This window comes from Petromyzon marinus, chromosome 25 (genome assembly GCF_048934315.1).
Source record: "Petromyzon marinus isolate PM22_M1 ecotype Great Lakes invasive population chromosome 25, UKy_Petmar_22M1.pri1.0, whole genome shotgun sequence".
Classification (NCBI taxonomy): Eukaryota; Metazoa; Chordata; class Hyperoartia; order Petromyzontiformes; family Petromyzontidae; genus Petromyzon; species Petromyzon marinus.
Window position 1 is genome coordinate 2,691,832 of NC_133691.1, and position 19,880 is coordinate 2,711,711.

The window sequence follows — 19,880 nt, forward strand, 5'->3', positions numbered from 1 at the left end:
TTCGCTGTATATATATTTTAAAAATGTGCACTGCGACTCGCCATCACCTGAGCAAGCGATACGTTAGCAAGTCTGGAAAAACACTATCCTGAGCTGACGACACGTCCGTCTGCACACCCATCGTTTTATAACAGGAACATTGTGTGCTTTGGGAAGGCGGCCACCGACTGAAGTGTTGCCTGCGGTGTATTCTTCCTCGTGGGGGCGGTGTTGTTGATGAATGTGTTGGGGATTTTTGTTGTTTGTGCTTGTGCACCACTGCCAACGCGGCATCGTGAACATACTTTTTTTTTAAGCAAGGGCGGGGGAAGAAATGTCTCCTCGTATGCACGTGCTTTCTCGTAGCATTGTGGTTTCATACCACACCAAAAGGAAATGCTCGCTAATGGAATTGGCCAAACATCCAAATGCAGGAACCCTGTTAAAAAATAATCTCAAGACTGGGTGACGCTCTCGCCTGGATAAATGGCACCATTTCACATGTGAAAATCATATATTTTAATAACCCTATTGATCAGTTGCAACAGACAGGTGCGTGAATAACGGTGCCTGCGGATGAGCTCGCGGCGTCACACAGCAACCGCGACCTCAAACAGCAGCGCATTAGGCTGACGGCCTATCGCATCGTGTGTCCACTGCTGCCCATTATTGCGTGGCACTTAGGCACAGCAAACCTCTCAGATCTGCCAAGGATCACGCCTGCCCAGCCGGTTCCATTCGCGTTCATCGTTGACTCGCGACACGGACGCGACTCATATGACCGAATCCACGTGTGGCCAACGGGGGAGAGGACATCGCACTATTAGGGCTGCTAATTTACTTTTTTTAGTATTATCAGTAATTGCATGCACACAAAAAAATGAGAAAAATCAATTGTCAGTTGGTCGCACAGCAGCGATCGAAATGTCTTCACAATAAAGAGAATAATTCTAGCCCCGCTGTGTCCATTGAATCGTACTATGCGGTGCGTCATGGTGAGTGTGCATTATCAGAATCAGAATATTTATTTATACTGGAGGAATCTGATTAGCTATAAAGCTATTTTCCACAAATGTCCATTATGATGATGGCCGCTGACCAATTACATTTGAGCGCGCCGTGCGGTTTTAACGTTCAGTTAGGTTCATCAGTCACAAACTGAACTGCATTTGATTACCGATTCTGTGACTTTGCAAATCAATTACCGATTTAGAAAATTATCATAAAATAAAGCCCTAGACATGATCGAGAGAACTGTATTTTGGATGCAAACCCTGACCACAAGACAAATAAATTAACTGCCAGGCCAGATCACTGTAGGTCAGTGTTAAATAGGCGCTAGGGAGGCACTAGGAAAGCGCCCGTGTGCGGATAGTGACGACGTGTGTGCCTGTTCAACCTTTACCTAAATTGAAATGGATTCCTTAGCCTTTTTACAGATCCCCGATAGACTCCAGACCCCCTAATGCAAGCTGTGGTCTTGCTTTGGGGCCCCTGATATTGCAGATAACTGCCACCCATCCCCATAACCGCCTTCCGATTTGTGTTGTACATAGCAGTGAATGGCAGCACCCCCCGACGGCTGTAGGGGTCACACAATACATAAATAAATAAACACCCACGCACAACACACCGCACGTATCGTGAGATTGAGATTCCATCTTAATAAGCTAATCCACGTGAGATTGCACCACGAATATGAATTCAAACCTCATAGCTCACCCATGGAAAATTTTACAAGGCAATATTTTTAGCTTTTACCGGAAACACTTAAGGGGAAGGGACGTGCGAGTACAAAATGAGCGCCGGTCCGTAATTTGCACAGGCAGCGAAAATAGAGCGGTTTAACTCCCCCTCAAATGGCCACCGCTTCGTCCGTCCAGTCTCTCGCATCCACACTTCCGGTGGTGGGGGGGGGGGGGGTCAAATCGAAGCGGAGCCATCGTTTTAACACGAGAGCGCTCCTCTCTTGAGGGCAACGTGGCGCTTCTCGCCACTCCGACGGCAAAGGGGGCAATGACAAACGACGCGGCGTCGCTATGGCGACGCGTCGCGTGCGACGCGCCAAGGCGACGCGTCGCATGCGCCACCATGACGCATCACGTGCACGAACCAGCCGGGTGGATCGGCGATGGAGCGAGCGGCCCGCAATAACAAGGTTGCCACTTCAAACTCTGATTGGGCGTTCACCCGGTCGTTAGGAAGCCACCGGAGCTTTGCACTTTTGAATCTAGATTGAAAACTGTCTTTAGAGCTGCTTTTAGCGTTTAGTTTGTCCTTCCGTCCCGCACCTTCAATTAGCACGGTTGGCTACGTATGGTGCAAAAAAGTTAAACATTCATACATACACCCAGCCCAGCATAAAAAAATGAAGGCCACTTTGTAGTGGTTGTCCTATGGATAGATTTGCTCCTGCAAAAGGCTCAGAGCTGTACATAGAGTGAGTACTGCCGGAATTCTAATTTGAGAAGGAAACCCAGTATAATAAGTTTGTATACTGCACAGTGTTACCATTTTGTCTTCAACAGGGCCCCATTGTTTAGATGAAGCACCCTTGCCAATAACATCTGGAAACCCAGCAGCATTTATTTAACATGCCTGATTTGAGCTGATGAGATGTAGATGGTTGAATCCGGTGGCAGAGCATTTGCTGGCTTAAACAAATGCTGCTGGATAATATTCGTGTGAAAAGATGATCGGGCAACGCACATTATATTTTTATTATTCGTATGTGGATGGATTGAACGGAGTTCCACAACGGTGCATAAAGAGTGTGCTATGAAAATTAGATGAACGTTCGAGATGAATGTTCGTCAGAAGCGCTGGTCATGGATGGGACGTTTGGACGTAAGGACAAAGGCAGAAAGCTAAAAATGTGGGTCAGTTATTGAATACGATAAATCCTAGAGTTCGCATTTTTTCTTTTTTAAGGCCAAGTTTAGACGCGATTTTTCACACTGGGAATAGCCAAGATGTCAAGTTACCCAGCACTTTAAACAATTAATAAATGAATTAATCACTACTGTGTAACTTCTTTCCTATTTTCAGATCTACACTCAGCAATAGAAATGTAAAAACTGCATCCGGTTGTCTTTACATATAACGAATGAACGATGGGAATCGTAATTGTGTTAAACATACAACATATTTAATCGTCCAAAAGGAACAATATAATTTGAGCAAAAATAGAAATTAATCTCCAGACTGCGTATTACTGCTTTGCTTGCGACAGCAAGCTCTGTAAGCCTTATTTTCTTCATTGAACACACAGGAGTATGCACTCAACTCGCATGCATCTCTGGCCTGCGCTTGTTATTTGTGTTTAATCTTTCACTGTTCGGCACAGAATTGCCAGAGCCATTTTGCAAATGACATCAATTGTTTTCAAATAGATGCAGGTAAACAGATTGACCTCTTTGCAGAGATGATAACACAGATCTCATTTGGGCATATCCAGATGTGCCACAAGCCATGTCAGAGCCATTATGGTTATTGAGGACATCAAAAAGAATTCTACATTTCACCTGACTTCGGGGGCAAGGGTTGTGATGGATGTGGTGCAGGGCTGCCACAAACCTCATTTGGTTTGAGAATTAAAGTCATTATAATCCACTTGTAAGGTGATTGTTTATAGTATATATTTATATTTTTAGATACGCAGGGTCTAACAAAGCTTTTGCCGTCTCATCAAGACAGTGCCCCCAAAAAAAGGGAATTCATTCCCTCGGGGATTTTAATAAAACATTGAGATGATCTGTGCATCACAGTCTTTACCGAAACTGTCCTACACTTATTCTTAGCTCTTTCGGTAAAGTCACGTGACTTTACCGAAAGATATGTCCTACACTTGTTTAGTTTGCCCTTAAGGCTCGGGCTTTGATGCCGACGAAGCTGACCGAATTAAACTGCTACGAGGAGAGATCACACCGGGAGGAGCCACCAGAGTGATTTCTTGCTAAAATGATCATCAAGGCGGTGGGAATTCCACCTTCATACGGCAGGGACCAGCTCACCCTCAGGACAACCACTTGACTTCCCCGCAAAGTGGTGATCATTTTACGGACCGTGAAGGGATAATGTGCTGAGTCAACACTCTAACCAGAATTTTTTTTCGCGATCTGCTAATTGCAATCTTCTTAGCCACCTGGCCGGATAAGTGGGTGCTGCCAGTCCACTGGGGTCGTCACATAGATCGATGGATAGATTTTTATTTATTTCAGCAAGGGAAAAAAATTAACTGCTAGGTTCTATCTCATGGGCTCCTGCAACGGTACAGATGTTTTACAGCGACTACAAACATAATTGTATCACAGTTGTGTTAATATATGAAGTTAATAGACTAATAACAATTAGAGTGAAACCTTGGATTGCGAGTAACTTGGTCTGCGAGTGTTTTGCAAGATGAGTAATTTTTTAAAATAAATATTAATTTGATAAATGAGCGATGTCTTGCAGTACGAGCAGCACGTACAGTACACACTTTGTCTGCCAAGCGTCACGTAATCACAACTGAGCCAATGGTTCTTCTCTCTCTGTCACTGCGGGATTGTGGGTAATCATCTCCCATGCTTGGTCTGAGTCGGCATGCCTCACTCGTATAGTCAACATCCGTGCGAGCGTATACTGTTTACTATAGTACTACAGTGTTGTGACAACGTGTATACTGTCTACTACAGTATAGTTGTTGTGACGTGTATACTGTTTACTACAGTATAGTGTTGTGACCACGTGTATACTGTTTACTATAGTACTATAGTGTTGTGACCACGTGTGTACTGTTTACTACAGTACTATAGTGTTGTGACCACGTGTATACTGTTTACTACAGTACTATAGTGTTGTGACCACGTGTATACTGTTCATAACAGTACTATAGTGTTGTGACCACGTGTGTACTATTTACTACAATACTATAGTGTTGTGACCACGTGTATACTGTTTACTACAATATAGTGTTGTGACCACGTGTGCGTGTGCGTAAAGCATTTTTTTATTTTGTGTCCAAGTATTGTGACTGTTCTTTAGTAACTGTACTTCAAGTGAAAGTCGTCCTACGCAATAACCCTCCTCCTCTCCTCTCTCTCGTCTCCCTCACACCAGCCACGATTAAATGTAATGAATAAATTAGATTACTTTATATTAAATTTAAATAATAAAAATATAAAAAGGTATTTTGTATTCATCATTTTTATATGAATACAGTATTTTTGGGTTGTGGAACGAATCATCTAATTTTCCATTATTTCGCTTTGATATACGAGTGCTTTGGATTACGAGCACGTTTCCGGAACGAATTACGCTCGCAATCCAAGGTTTCACTGTACAAGTATTTAAGTGCAATTAGAACGATGGGCTCTCAATGTTTATTAAGATGTGAAATTGATCTGACATGGTATATGGTTTACTCCTGGGGCAGACCTATATCTTCCACCATAGCATTCGAGGCTTATTTACTCAGATGGGCCCTCCGAACTTGTCACAGTATGGGGATGCAATCACTGCTATGTATAATCCCAAATGAGTTAGCCAGTGTTCCATCGTAGAAGTCGAACCATTCCCGGGACGTTCCAACGTAGCGTTCCACATGCAGCCTAGGTACCGCCGCCGTCTAGAGCCTTCGTCACCGCTCGTGCCGCCGTCCCAGGAAAAGCCTCACCGAGTCCCAGGGCTCTTTCTCAGGAGGGTCCTGCCAAGTCGTGCTGCGGCTCCGCCTATGCCTACTAAAGCCACGCACCTCATGCCCTCGGTAGAGCGGTTGCGGTAGTTGCGGTAGAGCTGCGGCGTGCCGAGCATGGCCTCGGAGAACGTCGCCAGGAAGCCCAGGGCCTCGACGTACGCTGTCAGGTCGAGCAGCGCGAAGGTGGCGCTCGCTGCCAACAGCGAGAACGCCGCCACGAACTGGAGGTAGTCGAGGAAGCGGCTCCACTGCCAGAAGTAGCGCAGGTCGAGGTCTGCGTGCGGGGAGGGCGGCACGGGGGCGGCGAAACGCACGGTGGAAGTGAGACGACGGGCGGTGCCCGTGGGCCGCCCTTCGAACGCTCGCGCGGAGACGTCCGGACAATGCCTCCGTTGCCACGGTGGCACATTAGCTCACTCGGTTGGGAAGTATTCTCGGCAATCGTCGGCTCCTACTGCAAAAAAACTTGGCAGGACCCTCCCCGAAAGAGAGCCGTGACACTCGCTGAGGCTTTCCTAAATAAAAAGCGTAGTAGTAATAAGAATAACAATTCAAACGTAAGCAACTACGGTGAAAAATATTGAATTGAAAAATAATTCTTAATCAAGACATCAACAAATCATGTATGTTGGAACATAAGAGTCAGCGCACATTGTGAAAGACAACTCTGCAAGGGGCAGTATACATTTGACGATGAGGACGCTAATGCTGCTAATGACGACGATGATGCATATATAAAAATATTTTAAAACAGCAGGAGTGATGATGGCAAGGATAACGCGCATGACAATGATGATGATGGCTAGGCCGTGCAAGTGTCAAAATGAAGATGCGTACATAATACATTTAAAAACTGCAAATATGACAATGACGGTCAATTATGGAGATGACAATGCTAAAGATGAAGACCAATGATGCAGATTATGGTGATGGTTGTGTCGTGGTTTTCGCCGCTCCTCGATGTGCGGAGTGTGGCTGGGTGGGGGGGGGGTATTGCGATGGTCACTAAAATGGATTAGTTTAGAACCGCGCGTTAGCAAGAGTAGACTTCTGGCTCTGGATCGCCGTCGTTCATAACCCTCCGTGCTGCATCATTAATTTGGCCGCTGCCATGCAGATGGCTTTATGAGTTGAGGTTTGGCAGCTCGCATTCGGCCGACCCAAGGCACACATCACACTTTGTGGCCACACGTCACCAAGTCCAGCGTGCGGATAGAGGAACACGAGCAACTCCGTGTCCTGGAAGCATCGCGTGAAAGATTCAGTGCCTTGAGTGTTTTTGTGGTTGCTCAGTTAACGACCTCTTGCGCAACGGCTGATGGGTTGGTGGATACGAAGGGGAGAAAATACCACTGCGGTAGTGCCGTAAAGCTGACCGGTGTCGATTCAAGTTGTACCGCGTATTGTTGGGCACAATGTCCGACGTTTCGCTTCACTTGCTGAGAGCATCTTCAGGAACTGAACCGAGCAGCATCGTGAACCAGAAACAACAACATCGGCCGGCTATGCGATATTTACCCTAGGGAGAGCACGAGCTGCTCACAGTTCAATTCCTGCAAAAGCTCAGAGCACATGGAGCGAAATACAGGGATGCCACGGTGAAGTGCTGAGCTTTTGTTAAACGCCTGTTGTCGCTGGTTGTAATCTCCAGTGAAACGTCAAATCAAAGGTCAAAATGTTGTTTTCTTTTCATCACTCCGGTTTTGCTGATATAACAAATCAATTCACTTGTTTACCCATGACATGATAAATTTATTGGCTTCGGCAGGTAGTGGAGGGTTAAACTAAACAAAGTTGACATTATACACTGCACGATCTAACCAAAAAGAAACCCATACGAGCCAAAGGATGAACACCAACTCAGTCGTCCGTGACAGTCCTCTGAAAGTTCATCCTTGAAAGAAGTGACTGTCTGGTTCAACTGCATTTCTGTTCCACAGAGAGTCAAGGAAGCAACGGCAAGGAGGGGGATGAACAATGTGCGCCCCCAGAGGATGATGAGAATTGAGGACGGTGTCGCTATGGCGCACCACTCTCCAGACAAGTTCGGAGGAGTGAAGAACGGTTTGTACTGGTTTCTGTGTGACCGTGCGGGTGGGCGATCCTCTGGCCGATGAGACAGACCCTCCCCGCCCTCCGTATCAATCATCGCAACGGAGTTGGGTGAGCGGGACAGGGGATGGGGGGCAGTCGTGGGGCGGGGGGGGGTTGGTTACTATCAAGAAAAAAATGCAGTCGCAAAAAATTTGAATGAAGGTGTAAAAACGCTCAAAATGAATAACATCCCTGCAGAGATATAATGAAGGAAAGGTTGAGTCCTTGACCTACTTCTTAAACTGCTAAAGTTTGCAGAAATTCCAGGGTAAGACAATTCATTTCACTCATAAGTCAGCTGCTAAATTAACAATCCACAGTTTGGTAAAACGTTAGCAGCCCAGGAAGAGTTCACGGAGCCCTGGCTGCTGCCTCATCCTCTCTCACTGCGCTCTACTGCCCTCCATGGGCGCTGCGCTCCGCCAACCAAGGCCTTCCTTTTAAATTTGCACGTGATAAGCCACTTTCGTTGAGCTATCACTTGTGGCCAGGTCACTTCTGAAAAAGAAGCTAATAGCTTCGTGGGTTTTACCTGGAACGATATTTTAAAAAATAGTGCAGTTTCATTCGTATATTTTTTGTAAGTAATTTGTTTATCTTTCCTATACTTTCCACTCCGATTGTGTTTTTGTATAGCTTGTTGTTTGTGACGCTCTGACCCCGTGCCCCTACTGGACATCTGTGAAAAAAAAGCTTGACAGCCCGTCGGATTTCTCCAGCATAAATATTCTGATTTCTGGCAAAGCCTCCAGTCACACGTCCGGAACTCTCCTCCCCCAGCGACATGTGCTGTTGACTCCCCCCCCCCACCCCCCCCTGTTCAAATCCAAGCTGGAGGCCTTCCATTTTCTGGTTGCCTCTCTATATAATGCGCATGCCCGCCTGTGTCTCTACAGCGTTTTGAGATGCAGTACGTTGCATTTAAACTTTATAAATGCGAATCACACGGTTTAAAGCGCGCCGACACACTTTACCATTTCAGCGCTACAGGCATGCAAATCCTGAAGCTTACAGAAGACAGAGGCCCAGCCACTTCCTTTTCACAGAAAATGCAGTAGTACTGTCAGAGATGAGAATTTAAATTCTTCTAGGATTACACTTTTAAGTTAAGACTAAAAACTGCTCGTACGTCAATTAAAAACTGTTTATGTAAATTTTCATCAAACTTCCCAGCATTTCAGAGGTAGCTCTGCGATATCCATTTCCGTAGGCCGTTCTCTAACACTGCACTGCTCCACGGTGAATGCGAATGGATACTTTGTCCACATGGCACGATGGCGATTGCACCAACAGGTTAAAATGTCTGAAAAGGGGCAAATATTGACTTATGTGCCACTTTTCTCAGGACCCCAGTGTAAAATGCAATCTCCAACTGAACATCAGCCAATCTCTACCCTTTCTCTCACTGCTCTGGATAGGGGTCACTACCTGCAACATTAACCAATTGTATATTTTGCAGTTATTAGGCAGCATTCGTAAGAACGTGGGAGGATGGCTTTAATTCAAGCACTGAGACAAGAGCGTGGATCATGGTGCCACCTAGTGTATGAAACAATGCACAGGAACATTCCACCCGTTTTATCAAAATACAGTTAATAATTTACAGCCCATTTGTAAACGCACTGCTGGACTGGAAAAAGGCCTCGCACATCACTGCACCATGGGGGATGTTTGACCATAGTTCATCGCGATGAATACAAATGTGCAGTGTTTATTCGTGCAAGTTGAGTAACCCTCCAGATCCCAGTGGGGTATAATTTGCCATCAACCTTCCAGCATCAACATACTGGGTAATACTTTGCTCTCACAGTCGTCTCCTGCCTAGAGCTATGTTTAAATTTGCATGGTCTAATTCATCATATTTAGCTAAATGCACATTAGCTCAGGGAGGCACAGGACCGGTTCAGATATCACTTACACAATGTTAGCCATTGGCGGGAAAGGAATTCAGGTCACTGGGTTCAAAGCGCATTGCCTTAACCACAGCGCCACCACTGCCCACCAGTTCACACGTTATATAAATCCCATGTGCCCTCAAAGAAGCAGTTCAGTCACCATTGAATGACTGTATAAAAGCATCACATTATATTTTGTGCCACACTTACTTTGACTAAATTGCAGCTCTGAAAATTTAAATATGGGTTTGACTCCCATGAGTCAAATGCAGAGCCCGCGGGGAAAATGCATCCCTCCTCCACTGTTAGGACCAGAGGTTAAATTAAGGAAGCTCTTGAGATATTTCTTTCCCTGGACCGTTCTACAACAGGAAGGGATGCATTGTTGCATGTGAGACCTGAATGGATACTTGGTCTCATGACATGATGCCAGATAGTGCAAAGGGGATCAAATTTGGAGCAAGTGGCAATATTTAAAAAGAGGCATTGTTCAGGGACACTGTAAATCCAGGGACGGCTCATCAGGAGCACGCCATATTATCAGAAGGCAAGAACAACGTAAACATCATTGAAGGACCTTTGGAATTGTCTCAACAGAAACATCAATGGCCCTTTGTTCAAATATTTGTGCCAGGTGGTGTGTGGTTGCAGCAAGCAATAAAATATAGATTTTTTAAAATGTTCACTCCGTGTGGTTTACCACGTGAAAGTTCCACAATAAATGTAACAGCTCGCACAAGTCGGCCGAGGCTACGTGTTCATGGCCGTCCAACACGTTTTGAATGTTTGGCAATGAAACAAAAATACTGCACAATGATAGCTCATCACACGTTGTCTTGGAAGATTATGGGTAAATAATAAAATAAAATCTCATCGTGTATATAAAAAAATAGCGGCTGGAAAACTTTGCTCCAGGTCAACAAAGCAATTCAGCAACAGCACAAAAAAACCCGTACATTTATGTGCATACAAGCGCTGCCAAGATCGAGAAGGTGTGCGGACATTTTATACTAGAATAATTAATTTTTAGGTTGGGGAGGTCGTGGGAACTCAAGGCGCTCGTAACGTGCTCTCTTTCCGCAAGTCTCTCGATGATAAAAGACACACACACACACAAAAAAGGCATGCGGTACCCACCGAGGAAGGCTCTCGAGCGTGGAAATACTAGCGAATCCAAATTACCGTCTGCCGGCATGCAAAAGACAACACGCGGAAACGGCTACACACAGCGGTTGTCATGGCATGGGGCAGCAAACTCTGGCGAGCAACGGGCAATTAAACAACGATAATTATCACAACTCTCGTACAGGGCGAGGCCACATGCGCATGAAAAACATTGGGAACAACGATCGCTCCGTTCAGACCCGTCGTGCGACTGCCAACAGGTTCACAAGTACTGGTACACACACACATTATTTTGCGTATAAGACTTTACCTCTGATACAGTGATATAATTAAGCTATTACAATGCAATGGGGTGGATTATTGAGCTGCTTGGATTGCGGGTTGGTGAAGTGGGGGACGGGGAGACGCAGGACCTGTTCACATATCACTTGCCACTGATGTTAGCCATAGCCGAGAATCGAACTCGTGTCGCCGGGTTCGTAGTGCAGTGCACAAACCATTGCGCTGCTGCTCCTCCTCCTCTAAAGACTCACCAAGGTGGCAATTGAGAGTTCCTGATAAAATGATGGGGCCCAATAACTTGTGCAGGCAAGTACAAATGCAGCTGTAGAAGGGGGCACAGAGAACCTATAATTTATCTGGTGATGAATTCCCCCTTATCTAATGACACTATTCCCTGAAACTTTTAAATGAAGTTACACATGGAACGCATCCAATATTTTGTATTTCCGAAATTCAGCTGTGTTGAGACTGGTTCGCGCTGTATTTGGTTTGGAGACTGCTGGGAATATCAGGTGTTACTAGCATGGGCTACATGGCCAGCAGATGGCAAGACATACTTTGAATCTATCTGTGCAGAGCTTTGAATGCTTGAGGTTATCCCTGGTTCCTCAGATTTCCTCCGAAAATAAAGATAAACTTTCACTCACAAAAAATATCAAACGTACCAACGATGACGGCCGCGTCTAAAAAACAAATCCTGAGAGACAGTAAAGTTTTCATGGGCGAATAAAACACTTATTACGATAACAAAGCCACCACCAAATGTTTGTATTAAACAGGCACCCACTAATAATCCCCACCATCGCCGCATCGCTCGCACTCGCACAGTCGACTCCCAAATGCCTGGTTCGCACCCCAGTCCGAGTGACCACGCGCCGCTGCCGGACCTGAGAAGTAGTGGCGCTTGGTGGTGAGGTCCAAGGATCCCTGCACGGCTGTGCACAGCTGCAGCATGAGCAGCATGGCCACGATCATCACGAAGCTCTGCAGCAGCAACGCGGACTCAAACTGCCGGCCGAACCTTAAAACAGCCGCGTGCACACACACACACAAAGATCACCCGTGTAGCCTTAGAGTCATGATCGGGGAGGATACAATTTCAAGGAAATTTTACGTTGGCAATTGTCACCCACAATACTTCCTGCAGAATTTCCACATTGAAAAAATCTCATTGCCCAAAATCTTAAAATTTTAATTGAAGCTGCCCTCAGATGAAAAACTGGGGCAGCAACTCCCAATCAGATCAGAGACGGTGTACACATGACCGCCTGATGTCACGCTTACTGCAGCTGAAGAATGGTGGCTTCCAAATTCAGCATGAGTGGGATCTAGAGGGATGGATGAGAAAGCCTTTTTATTGATTGCTTATCTGATAACTAACGTATGGTACTGAGTGACTGGCTAACCAAATGATAATAGACTACAAAAGAGATGATTGTTATCTAACTAGTGACTAGTACTTACTCTACCCCATTCCAAATCAGAAACTTTATTTAGACTGGAGGAATCCGATAAGCTGTGAAGCTCTTTTTCACAGATGTCCAGGATGGACAGGTCAGTATTAGGACTATATCTACACTATCTGTAGTCACCTAGTAATGAGTACTAGTACCTGCCCCATCCCTAACCAAAATATTAATTTACAGTCTGTAAGCCAATTGTTGTTCTGCACGCACTTTTCCTCAAGGCTTGCGCTTTGATCGGCCAGCGAACTTTCTCACTCCATTCCGTTGCCCACCCGAGTTGCCATCGTCGCTGATGGTTAATGCACTGCTGGTGATGATTGCCAGCAACAATAGCCCGCGTGGATCATAGCATTCAACAGACCATTGAGGCAAATGCTGTTAGCAAGCACCTATTAGGCTGCTACAGCGCACAAGGGGATGCGGTGCGTGCACGCATGCACTCAAACACACGCACACACACATTCACATGCACACATCAAGCTATCGATCGTCTGTGCGGTCATCAAGACTTTTGCGGCAAGTGCTGTGAGCAAGAAGCACCTATGAAGACCGGCATTGTGCACGAGGAGGATAGTGTGTATGTATGCACACGATCATGCACAGAGGTAAAGCCATGAGCTTAGTTATAGCGTTCTGGAGCATTTGCTATTAGCAAGTAGCCATTGAGGCTTTTACACACACAAATACATTGAGGTAAAGACAACAGCTTAGACTTGCAGAATGCAAGGGACGGCAATCTCAGGCAGTAACTATTAAGGCTCAAACACGTAATGATACCGGTTTAGGATTTATGTTTAATGAGCAGCTTAAATGCTACCAGATCTGAGATTGCCGAGGGAACACATGCAGTGCTGACACAACACACACACAGAAACAGCATAATCACGAGTGCAATGGTTAAGGAGAAGGAATAAACAATGAAAACAGCAAGCAGAGTTGGTGAAACACAGGAGGAAGATGAATGACGACCCCATGCACACAAATCACAAGGGTACCAGAACCAACCAAATGAAAATGGCTTTTCTAGTATCCTATTAAAAACTGCTGAAAATTAAACAGATACAATATTATTTCATGTCTGAGACAAGCATTATTATGCTTGAAATAATCATTTCCAAATTACGTGAAGAGCTAAGAATACGTAAATACCATTGTAAGGAAATGAACGCGATAATTTAGAAGTACAATATTCTCAAAAATTGCAACATGGCACAATTATCAGCATGCCATGAAATCTACTGATGCAAAATTTCCACAACGTGGAAAAGACCTACCCAAGCCGGCCCATTCTAGACATGGACCAGCACGGCTCCCACCCCCCAACTGCCCCCCCCCACCTCTCAGCCCCTTCCTTCGCTCTGCACTCATCCTGGGGTTCGGTTCTGCTATCCAAATGTAAAAATCTATCATTCCTTTTATTCTTTTTCCTCCAGTTTTTTTTTATTATAGATATTTTTTTAAATGGCATTGAAGTTGACCTAAGTGAAATACGTCTTTCTGTCAAGTTTTAACTCTGGAGTTGTCACGACTGATTGCAAGGGAAACACAGCTCAAAGTGGGGAGCGACATGAGGAAAGTGAACCACATGACCCACTTAAAGGACGAGCTACACGGCCTGGCTTGGACCTGACGTCAACCCAACCCTGGGCCGAGCCCACACTTGTCTTGGTATGTGAAAGCGGGCAGGGCCCATTTCGAAGCAGTCATGGGTATACACGGCACGATTTCCAGCAGGCTCAGCGTGTCTCTACCAGAAGAGGACGCGCAGGATGTTGGCGAGCAGCAGCACGAGGCACACGTGGCTGGAGAAGCCCTCCGAGTTCTGCGTGCGCCGGATCTGGCGGTACTGTGGCACGTACGGCACAATGCCACCGAACACAATGGCGAACTGAGCAACCCACGTCACCAGCTGCACCATCAGCGGCGAGCCCAGCACCTCGGGTGCTGACAGGTCACCCACGTCCATCCTCACGGTCTGGGCCTGCGTTGCACGGGCGCGCAGAAACGGAACTGGCTTAGATCGCTGAGGGACGGAGGGGGAACACCGCAAAATGCACACGAGCGTCACGACGGACTACGGAGGTGGCTTTGATGACCAAACAATGCTCAGCAGTAGACGGCACATTCAGCTAAATTAGTCCGCTTCAAATCGTGTGATGCACACCTAGCTTCACGAGCGTGCGATTGTCGCACATTATATTAATCCAACATAGCAACGGTTGAGAGTGTGGAGCAGTAGCGCAATGGTTAGCGCACTGTGCTCGGAACCCAGCGAGCCTAGCTACATTTTTAGTCTGTTACCATTGAGGACTGGTCCAAGATCATTGTCACTTGTCACTGACGTTAACCGATGCCTTCACATCCCCACACCGACCTTGGCAGTAAAGCCTGTTCAAACAACCTCCATGATCGACGTGGCAAGCGGAGGCCTTCGTCCAGTAGAGAACTGACAAAGGGCTGCAAGTTAAATAGCACCAGTGTACGAGGCAGTGCGGGTATTGTTGACCTACATCATCCTTGCAATACACACACTGTCTACCAGGGTAAACAGAGGTAACTGCAGTGCAATACCTTTGGAAGGCCGAAAAAGAATAGGGTTCGTCACTGACAGTGGGCCAACACCCAGTGACAAAGCTCCGTTTCAATTGCGACTGTTGGGCCTGAAATAAACACACAATGCTACTAGGACTTTGAACAAATTCAGACGGCAACGGTAGGCACGGGCCAAGTCAGTAGCGTAGCGTTGGTAGGCAAAGGCCTTGGTGCAAGGAACGAAATGGGCACCCCCCCCCACTCTCTGTACAATTTCTCTCACTCTTCGTGACCCAGTGCATGGGACCCGTCATCCCAGTGCAGTGGCATCACCAGCAAACAAATAATTAAGCTATGCTTCTGCGTCAATACTCTTGCTCCCATCGTCAGCAGCCAGTGTCTATCCACTGCTGAATGAAGACCTCGCCACGCCGTGGCAGTCCCTCGTGGACAAACTCATTTCATCACTCCGTAGCGAAACGCAAACCGGTTTAGCTTTCACCTCTGTTCACCGCCGTCAAGATCCATCAACATGGGGCCCTCTCTTCATACACGCCGCTCCACCACCGCAAATGTCACACCATGTTCTTTGAGATGGGAAATATACACATGCCTGTAGAGAATGTTAGGCCATAGCTCTCATGTTCTTGTACCTTAGCAATCATTGTTATTTGTTCTCTTGACAATCTTTATCGCTTTTCACCTTATCTCAGACGCTGCAATAAACAAGTACTGTATATGAAAGGTTTTTTTTATTGAATCGTATCTCTTTTTATGACGGGTTACTTCGTTTCAACTTTATGAGTTTTTAAATGGCTCAAGCAGGTGGCTTGTGCCATTTAAAGACACGAGATGAGAGTCTGCCAATAAAAAGACATTAATAATAAAGCCTACGTGTTAAACTGAAAAAGACTTCTATTTTTTTACCAGGTAAGGCCCACTGAGTTATGCATATTTTTTTCAGAAGCGACTTGGCCACAAATCATAGCTCAAGTAAGTGGCTTACCATGTCGACATTAATGGCAGCCAAATACTCTTAAAAGCCTGGTTCTAAGTGCAGGTAAAAAATGAATCGCGGACCCGGGGAAAAAAAAAACCATCTACGCGACTACGGGGAGAGAACATGCACACTCCGAATATACAGGCGTTGGGATCGAACCCATGTGCTCCTGTATACCAGGCGAAGTAGGTAACATCTCAAATACCGTGGCTCCCCTTAAGTTGTCGATAAACGTATGTTGACCGATCCACGTGTACATGTACAGACCGTGCCGGTCAATCGGCTGCTACATTAGGACTCTCCCTATGCTGTGTGGGCTCACGCGGGCTATTAGACCATACTTCACCACGGCAATTAAAAAAGCAACGTCTATTAACACACTCTGCTTGCACAATAAAGAACAGTTTTCTAAAGTGTTATTGGCATCCATCAACTGCAATAAACGATCAACGTTTACAATATAAACACGATAACACATTAATCGCGGCGATTATTGCAGCGCTGTACTTTTTAACTAGTTGACGTGTACGTCGTTAATGATTTAACAGGTGCGTTAAACATTTTAGACAAACAATAACACGATTACAATTGTACAGCAAACACAAAATCATAGCATTTTAAAGTATTAGTGGTATTAGCCATCGTTATATAATGGTTTACAGCCTGTTGTTAATCTACAGCTGGATGAAGGCCTCCCAAAACCGTGTCGCTAATTGGTAGTTGTTTAACCATACTTCACCACGCTGGTGAGTGTGGATTTCGTGAGGGAGGCTCTAGCCGCTTTGGATATACTGTAACTTGGGTGTTAGTCGTGGCCGGGAATGGAACTCATACAGCCAGAAGGAAGTAGGCCACGTACAGCTTATACACGACTGTCACTCCCATGCATTATCGTTAAAGCCATACACACCAGACACCGTACAACACCACACAATCAACTAAACACTGTACTTATCGCTGGCCCAGTACTGTATACACACACACACAAGTCCCACAGTCGCACATCATTATAAGTAGTCTCAAACCCCAAGAGAAAAAAAAGATATTTACTTAAAATGTCACGTTCTCTGCCAAGGCATCAATGACGACAGATTGCCTACGACTAAACCGGGCTACGTTACTTTGCTGCTGCTGATGTTGTTGCTTTGCTTATGACTTAAGAGACGCGGCGACACACATGCCTCGATGAGACGGAACCGCGCTGCAATTTCCCGCCTCGGCCGCGACCCCAAACGTCGGCCTCCCTCCACTCGCACGCGACTCGCTCCTACACAGCGGGAAAACGTGACGTCACCGTCCAACGCCGGATTGAGTTGGGGGGGGTGGGGTTTCCAAAGCGATGACGTCAAAACTACACCGGAGGATTCTCAGCGGAAACGCACGGCGCTGATTGGCCCGGGTGGTGGTGGGGGGTGGGCTAACGATGATCGGAAATAATGACGTCAGAACTCCGCCAGGGGTGGGGGGGGGTCGAGGATTCACCGCGGCACGCACGGCGCTGATTGGCCGAGGTGGTGGGATGAGGGGGCTAACGATGGTCGGAAGTATTGACGTCATATATCCGCGGAATGTACAGCGCTGATTGGCTGAGGTGCGGGTGGGCCTCTTTGAGATCGGAATCAATGACGTCAACAATTCTGCAAGTGGTTCCAATTTTGTCATGAAGATGTATTTATGAATTTAGATTGTGCGCAATATGTATCTGGTGCTCTGTGTAAAAGCATTCGTTAAATTAATTTTAAAACCTAAGATGCGGAGGGCGCTGGTTGGTCGAGATGGGCTCACTTGCAGGGCCTGAAGCCAATGGAATACGGTGATTGGTCAGAAAATGTGCTGGGTGTTTTTTTAGACCGTGGTGCCATCGATCCAAAGCAATTGTTGACGTTTCTTTGCCACGTGGTGTTTTTTTAAGTTCTGGAACGAATCTTCCTCTTTCTACCCCTCCACCCACCCTGCTACAAATTCGATGTATAGAATATGAACTATTTAACAATGGATTAAGTTAGTTTTTTTTCGACAATGTGATTGTGTAATATTAACGTCCACTAGTGGCTGGCAGGATGCCACGTGAAATCATTGCAGATAGGATCGGGAAAAAAAACATCGATTATTACACTCGCGCGATTGTCGATTAATCGACGGCTTTATCATTTATTTCGCGAAGCTTCGTTACGCATTAAACGTCCAATGCAACAACAGATTATCTAAAATTCTGCAAAAAATATACAAAGTGGGATATATCACATAAGGGGCCGTTCATAAATGACGTCACGCACATGGGGGGGGGGGCAGACATTTGTGACGATGCGTGACGAGGGGGGGGGTTTGAAAAATGTGACGTCACATTAACATGCGCAACTTTAAATAAATATATAATTGTTATAACAACAATAATTGTTATAACACTCCTACAACATCAGAGTGCAGCGCCACATTAAATACGCACTACAACGACAATAGTCTAAAGCGATTTGAAGCACGTTTTATTTTCAAAATGGAAATATGGTTTGGGGGGGGGCAGAGCTTTGTGACGTCATATTTGAGGGGGGGTCTGACTTTTTGTGACGCCGTGTGACGAGGGGGTCAAAAATCGTCCAAAATCGCGTGACGTCATTTATGGACGGCGCCTTAAGATTACATATACACCGCTTTGTTAATCCACTGCTGAATGAAGGCCTTCCCACGCCGTATTGGGTCGTGGTGGTCGTTTGATCACAGTAACTTCGCATTAGGGGTCAATGTAGCTTGCCAAGGTGGCTGTGGGGTGGCTCCAGTTTAACAGCAGAGGTCTCACTCCGAATAAATCCAGCGGCAATATCTTTTCATCGGTTGCGTAACGCTGTGTGGAAGCTACCTGGTTTGTCGCTCCGCACTAAGCTTCAGGTCTTCTCGGCCACGGTCGTTCCCTCCCTTCTCTACGCTTGCGAAACGTGGACCCCCCTAATGGAACATCTTCGCCGGTTAGAAACATTTAGGCTGGCCTGCCTACGATCCATCCTGGGTTTAACCAGGCTGGATTGTGTGAGGAGCTCACAAATCCTTGAAAGATCTGGCCACGGTCCCATCGGTGAGCTCCTCCGGCAGGCAAGGCTGCGATGGCTGGGTCATGTAGCCCGCATGCCCAGCCACCGCATGCCTCAACAGCTTTTGTTCGGCCAGATCGAGGGGGCTAAACGGGCGCGGCACGGGCTAGAGAAGAGATGGAGTGATGTGGTACAGGAGGACGTGGAGCTGAATGGACTTGCCGATGACTGTACCAACGGTGTCAAGATCGGCCTCTGTGGAGGCTCGTGAAGGACGCTACTGGGCAGTTGGAGGCAGTCGCCCTCCAACAACAACAACGGAGGGTGGAGGAGCGACGCTCACAACAACGAACGGAGCGCCGGGTGGCTAAAGCACAGCAGGTTGGCACAGTAGGGGGCACAGGTGGTGCATCAGCCAGTCATCTCAGTCAGTCGACCCGTGGCACCTGGGTCTGCCCCGTGACCTCCTGCCAGCGGGCGTTCGACACTTCACGTGGCCTCAAGGTGCACATGGCCAGGCACAAGCGTCGTGGTGACGTCACCGCCACTTAGTGGCGAATGGCGGTTGTTGTTGTTGTGGGGTGTGCCCAGGAACGTCTAAGACTCGGCCACTGATGATAGCTGTGGTTGGGTACTGAACTCGTTTTCCCAGCTCAAGTTCGGGAACCGCTGCGCCATTCGGACGTGAAAGCCAGTTAGCATTTACTAACTATATAGTATGGCAATTATGAGTTTAAAAACAGTGTATTGACCAATATTGACGATTCCTATTTGTGTTCGAGTTAAATATATGAAACGTGATATAAA

The 19,880-nt window shown here is 46.4% G+C and overlaps 1 protein-coding gene across 7 annotated transcripts in view; it reads right to left on the reverse strand.

Annotated features, from left to right (window-relative positions):
• SLC66A2 (solute carrier family 66 member 2) overlaps window positions 1–17,389 on the reverse strand; it is a 30,213-nt gene extending 12,824 nt beyond the window's left edge. The window contains exons 1-6 of one of the 7 annotated variants that reach the window (XM_076069626.1): window positions 17,232–17,389; window positions 15,553–15,663; window positions 14,270–14,499; window positions 11,940–12,073; window positions 10,783–10,830; window positions 5,714–5,930 (exon numbers count right to left, since the gene is read on the reverse strand). In XM_076069626.1, coding sequence (XP_075925741.1) covers window positions 5,714–5,930; window positions 10,783–10,830; window positions 11,940–12,073; window positions 14,270–14,484 — 614 coding nt within the window. In that variant the 5' untranslated portion in view covers window positions 14,485–14,499; window positions 15,553–15,663; window positions 17,232–17,389. Of the gene's footprint in view, window positions 1–5,713; window positions 5,931–10,782; window positions 10,831–11,939; window positions 12,074–14,269; window positions 14,500–15,552; window positions 15,664–17,100 lie in introns of all 7 variants that reach the window. The other 6 variants (XM_032960719.2, XM_032960718.2, XM_032960721.2 and 3 more) reach the window with 6 other exon arrangements.
• Between the last annotated feature and the right edge of the window lie 2,491 nt (window positions 17,390–19,880).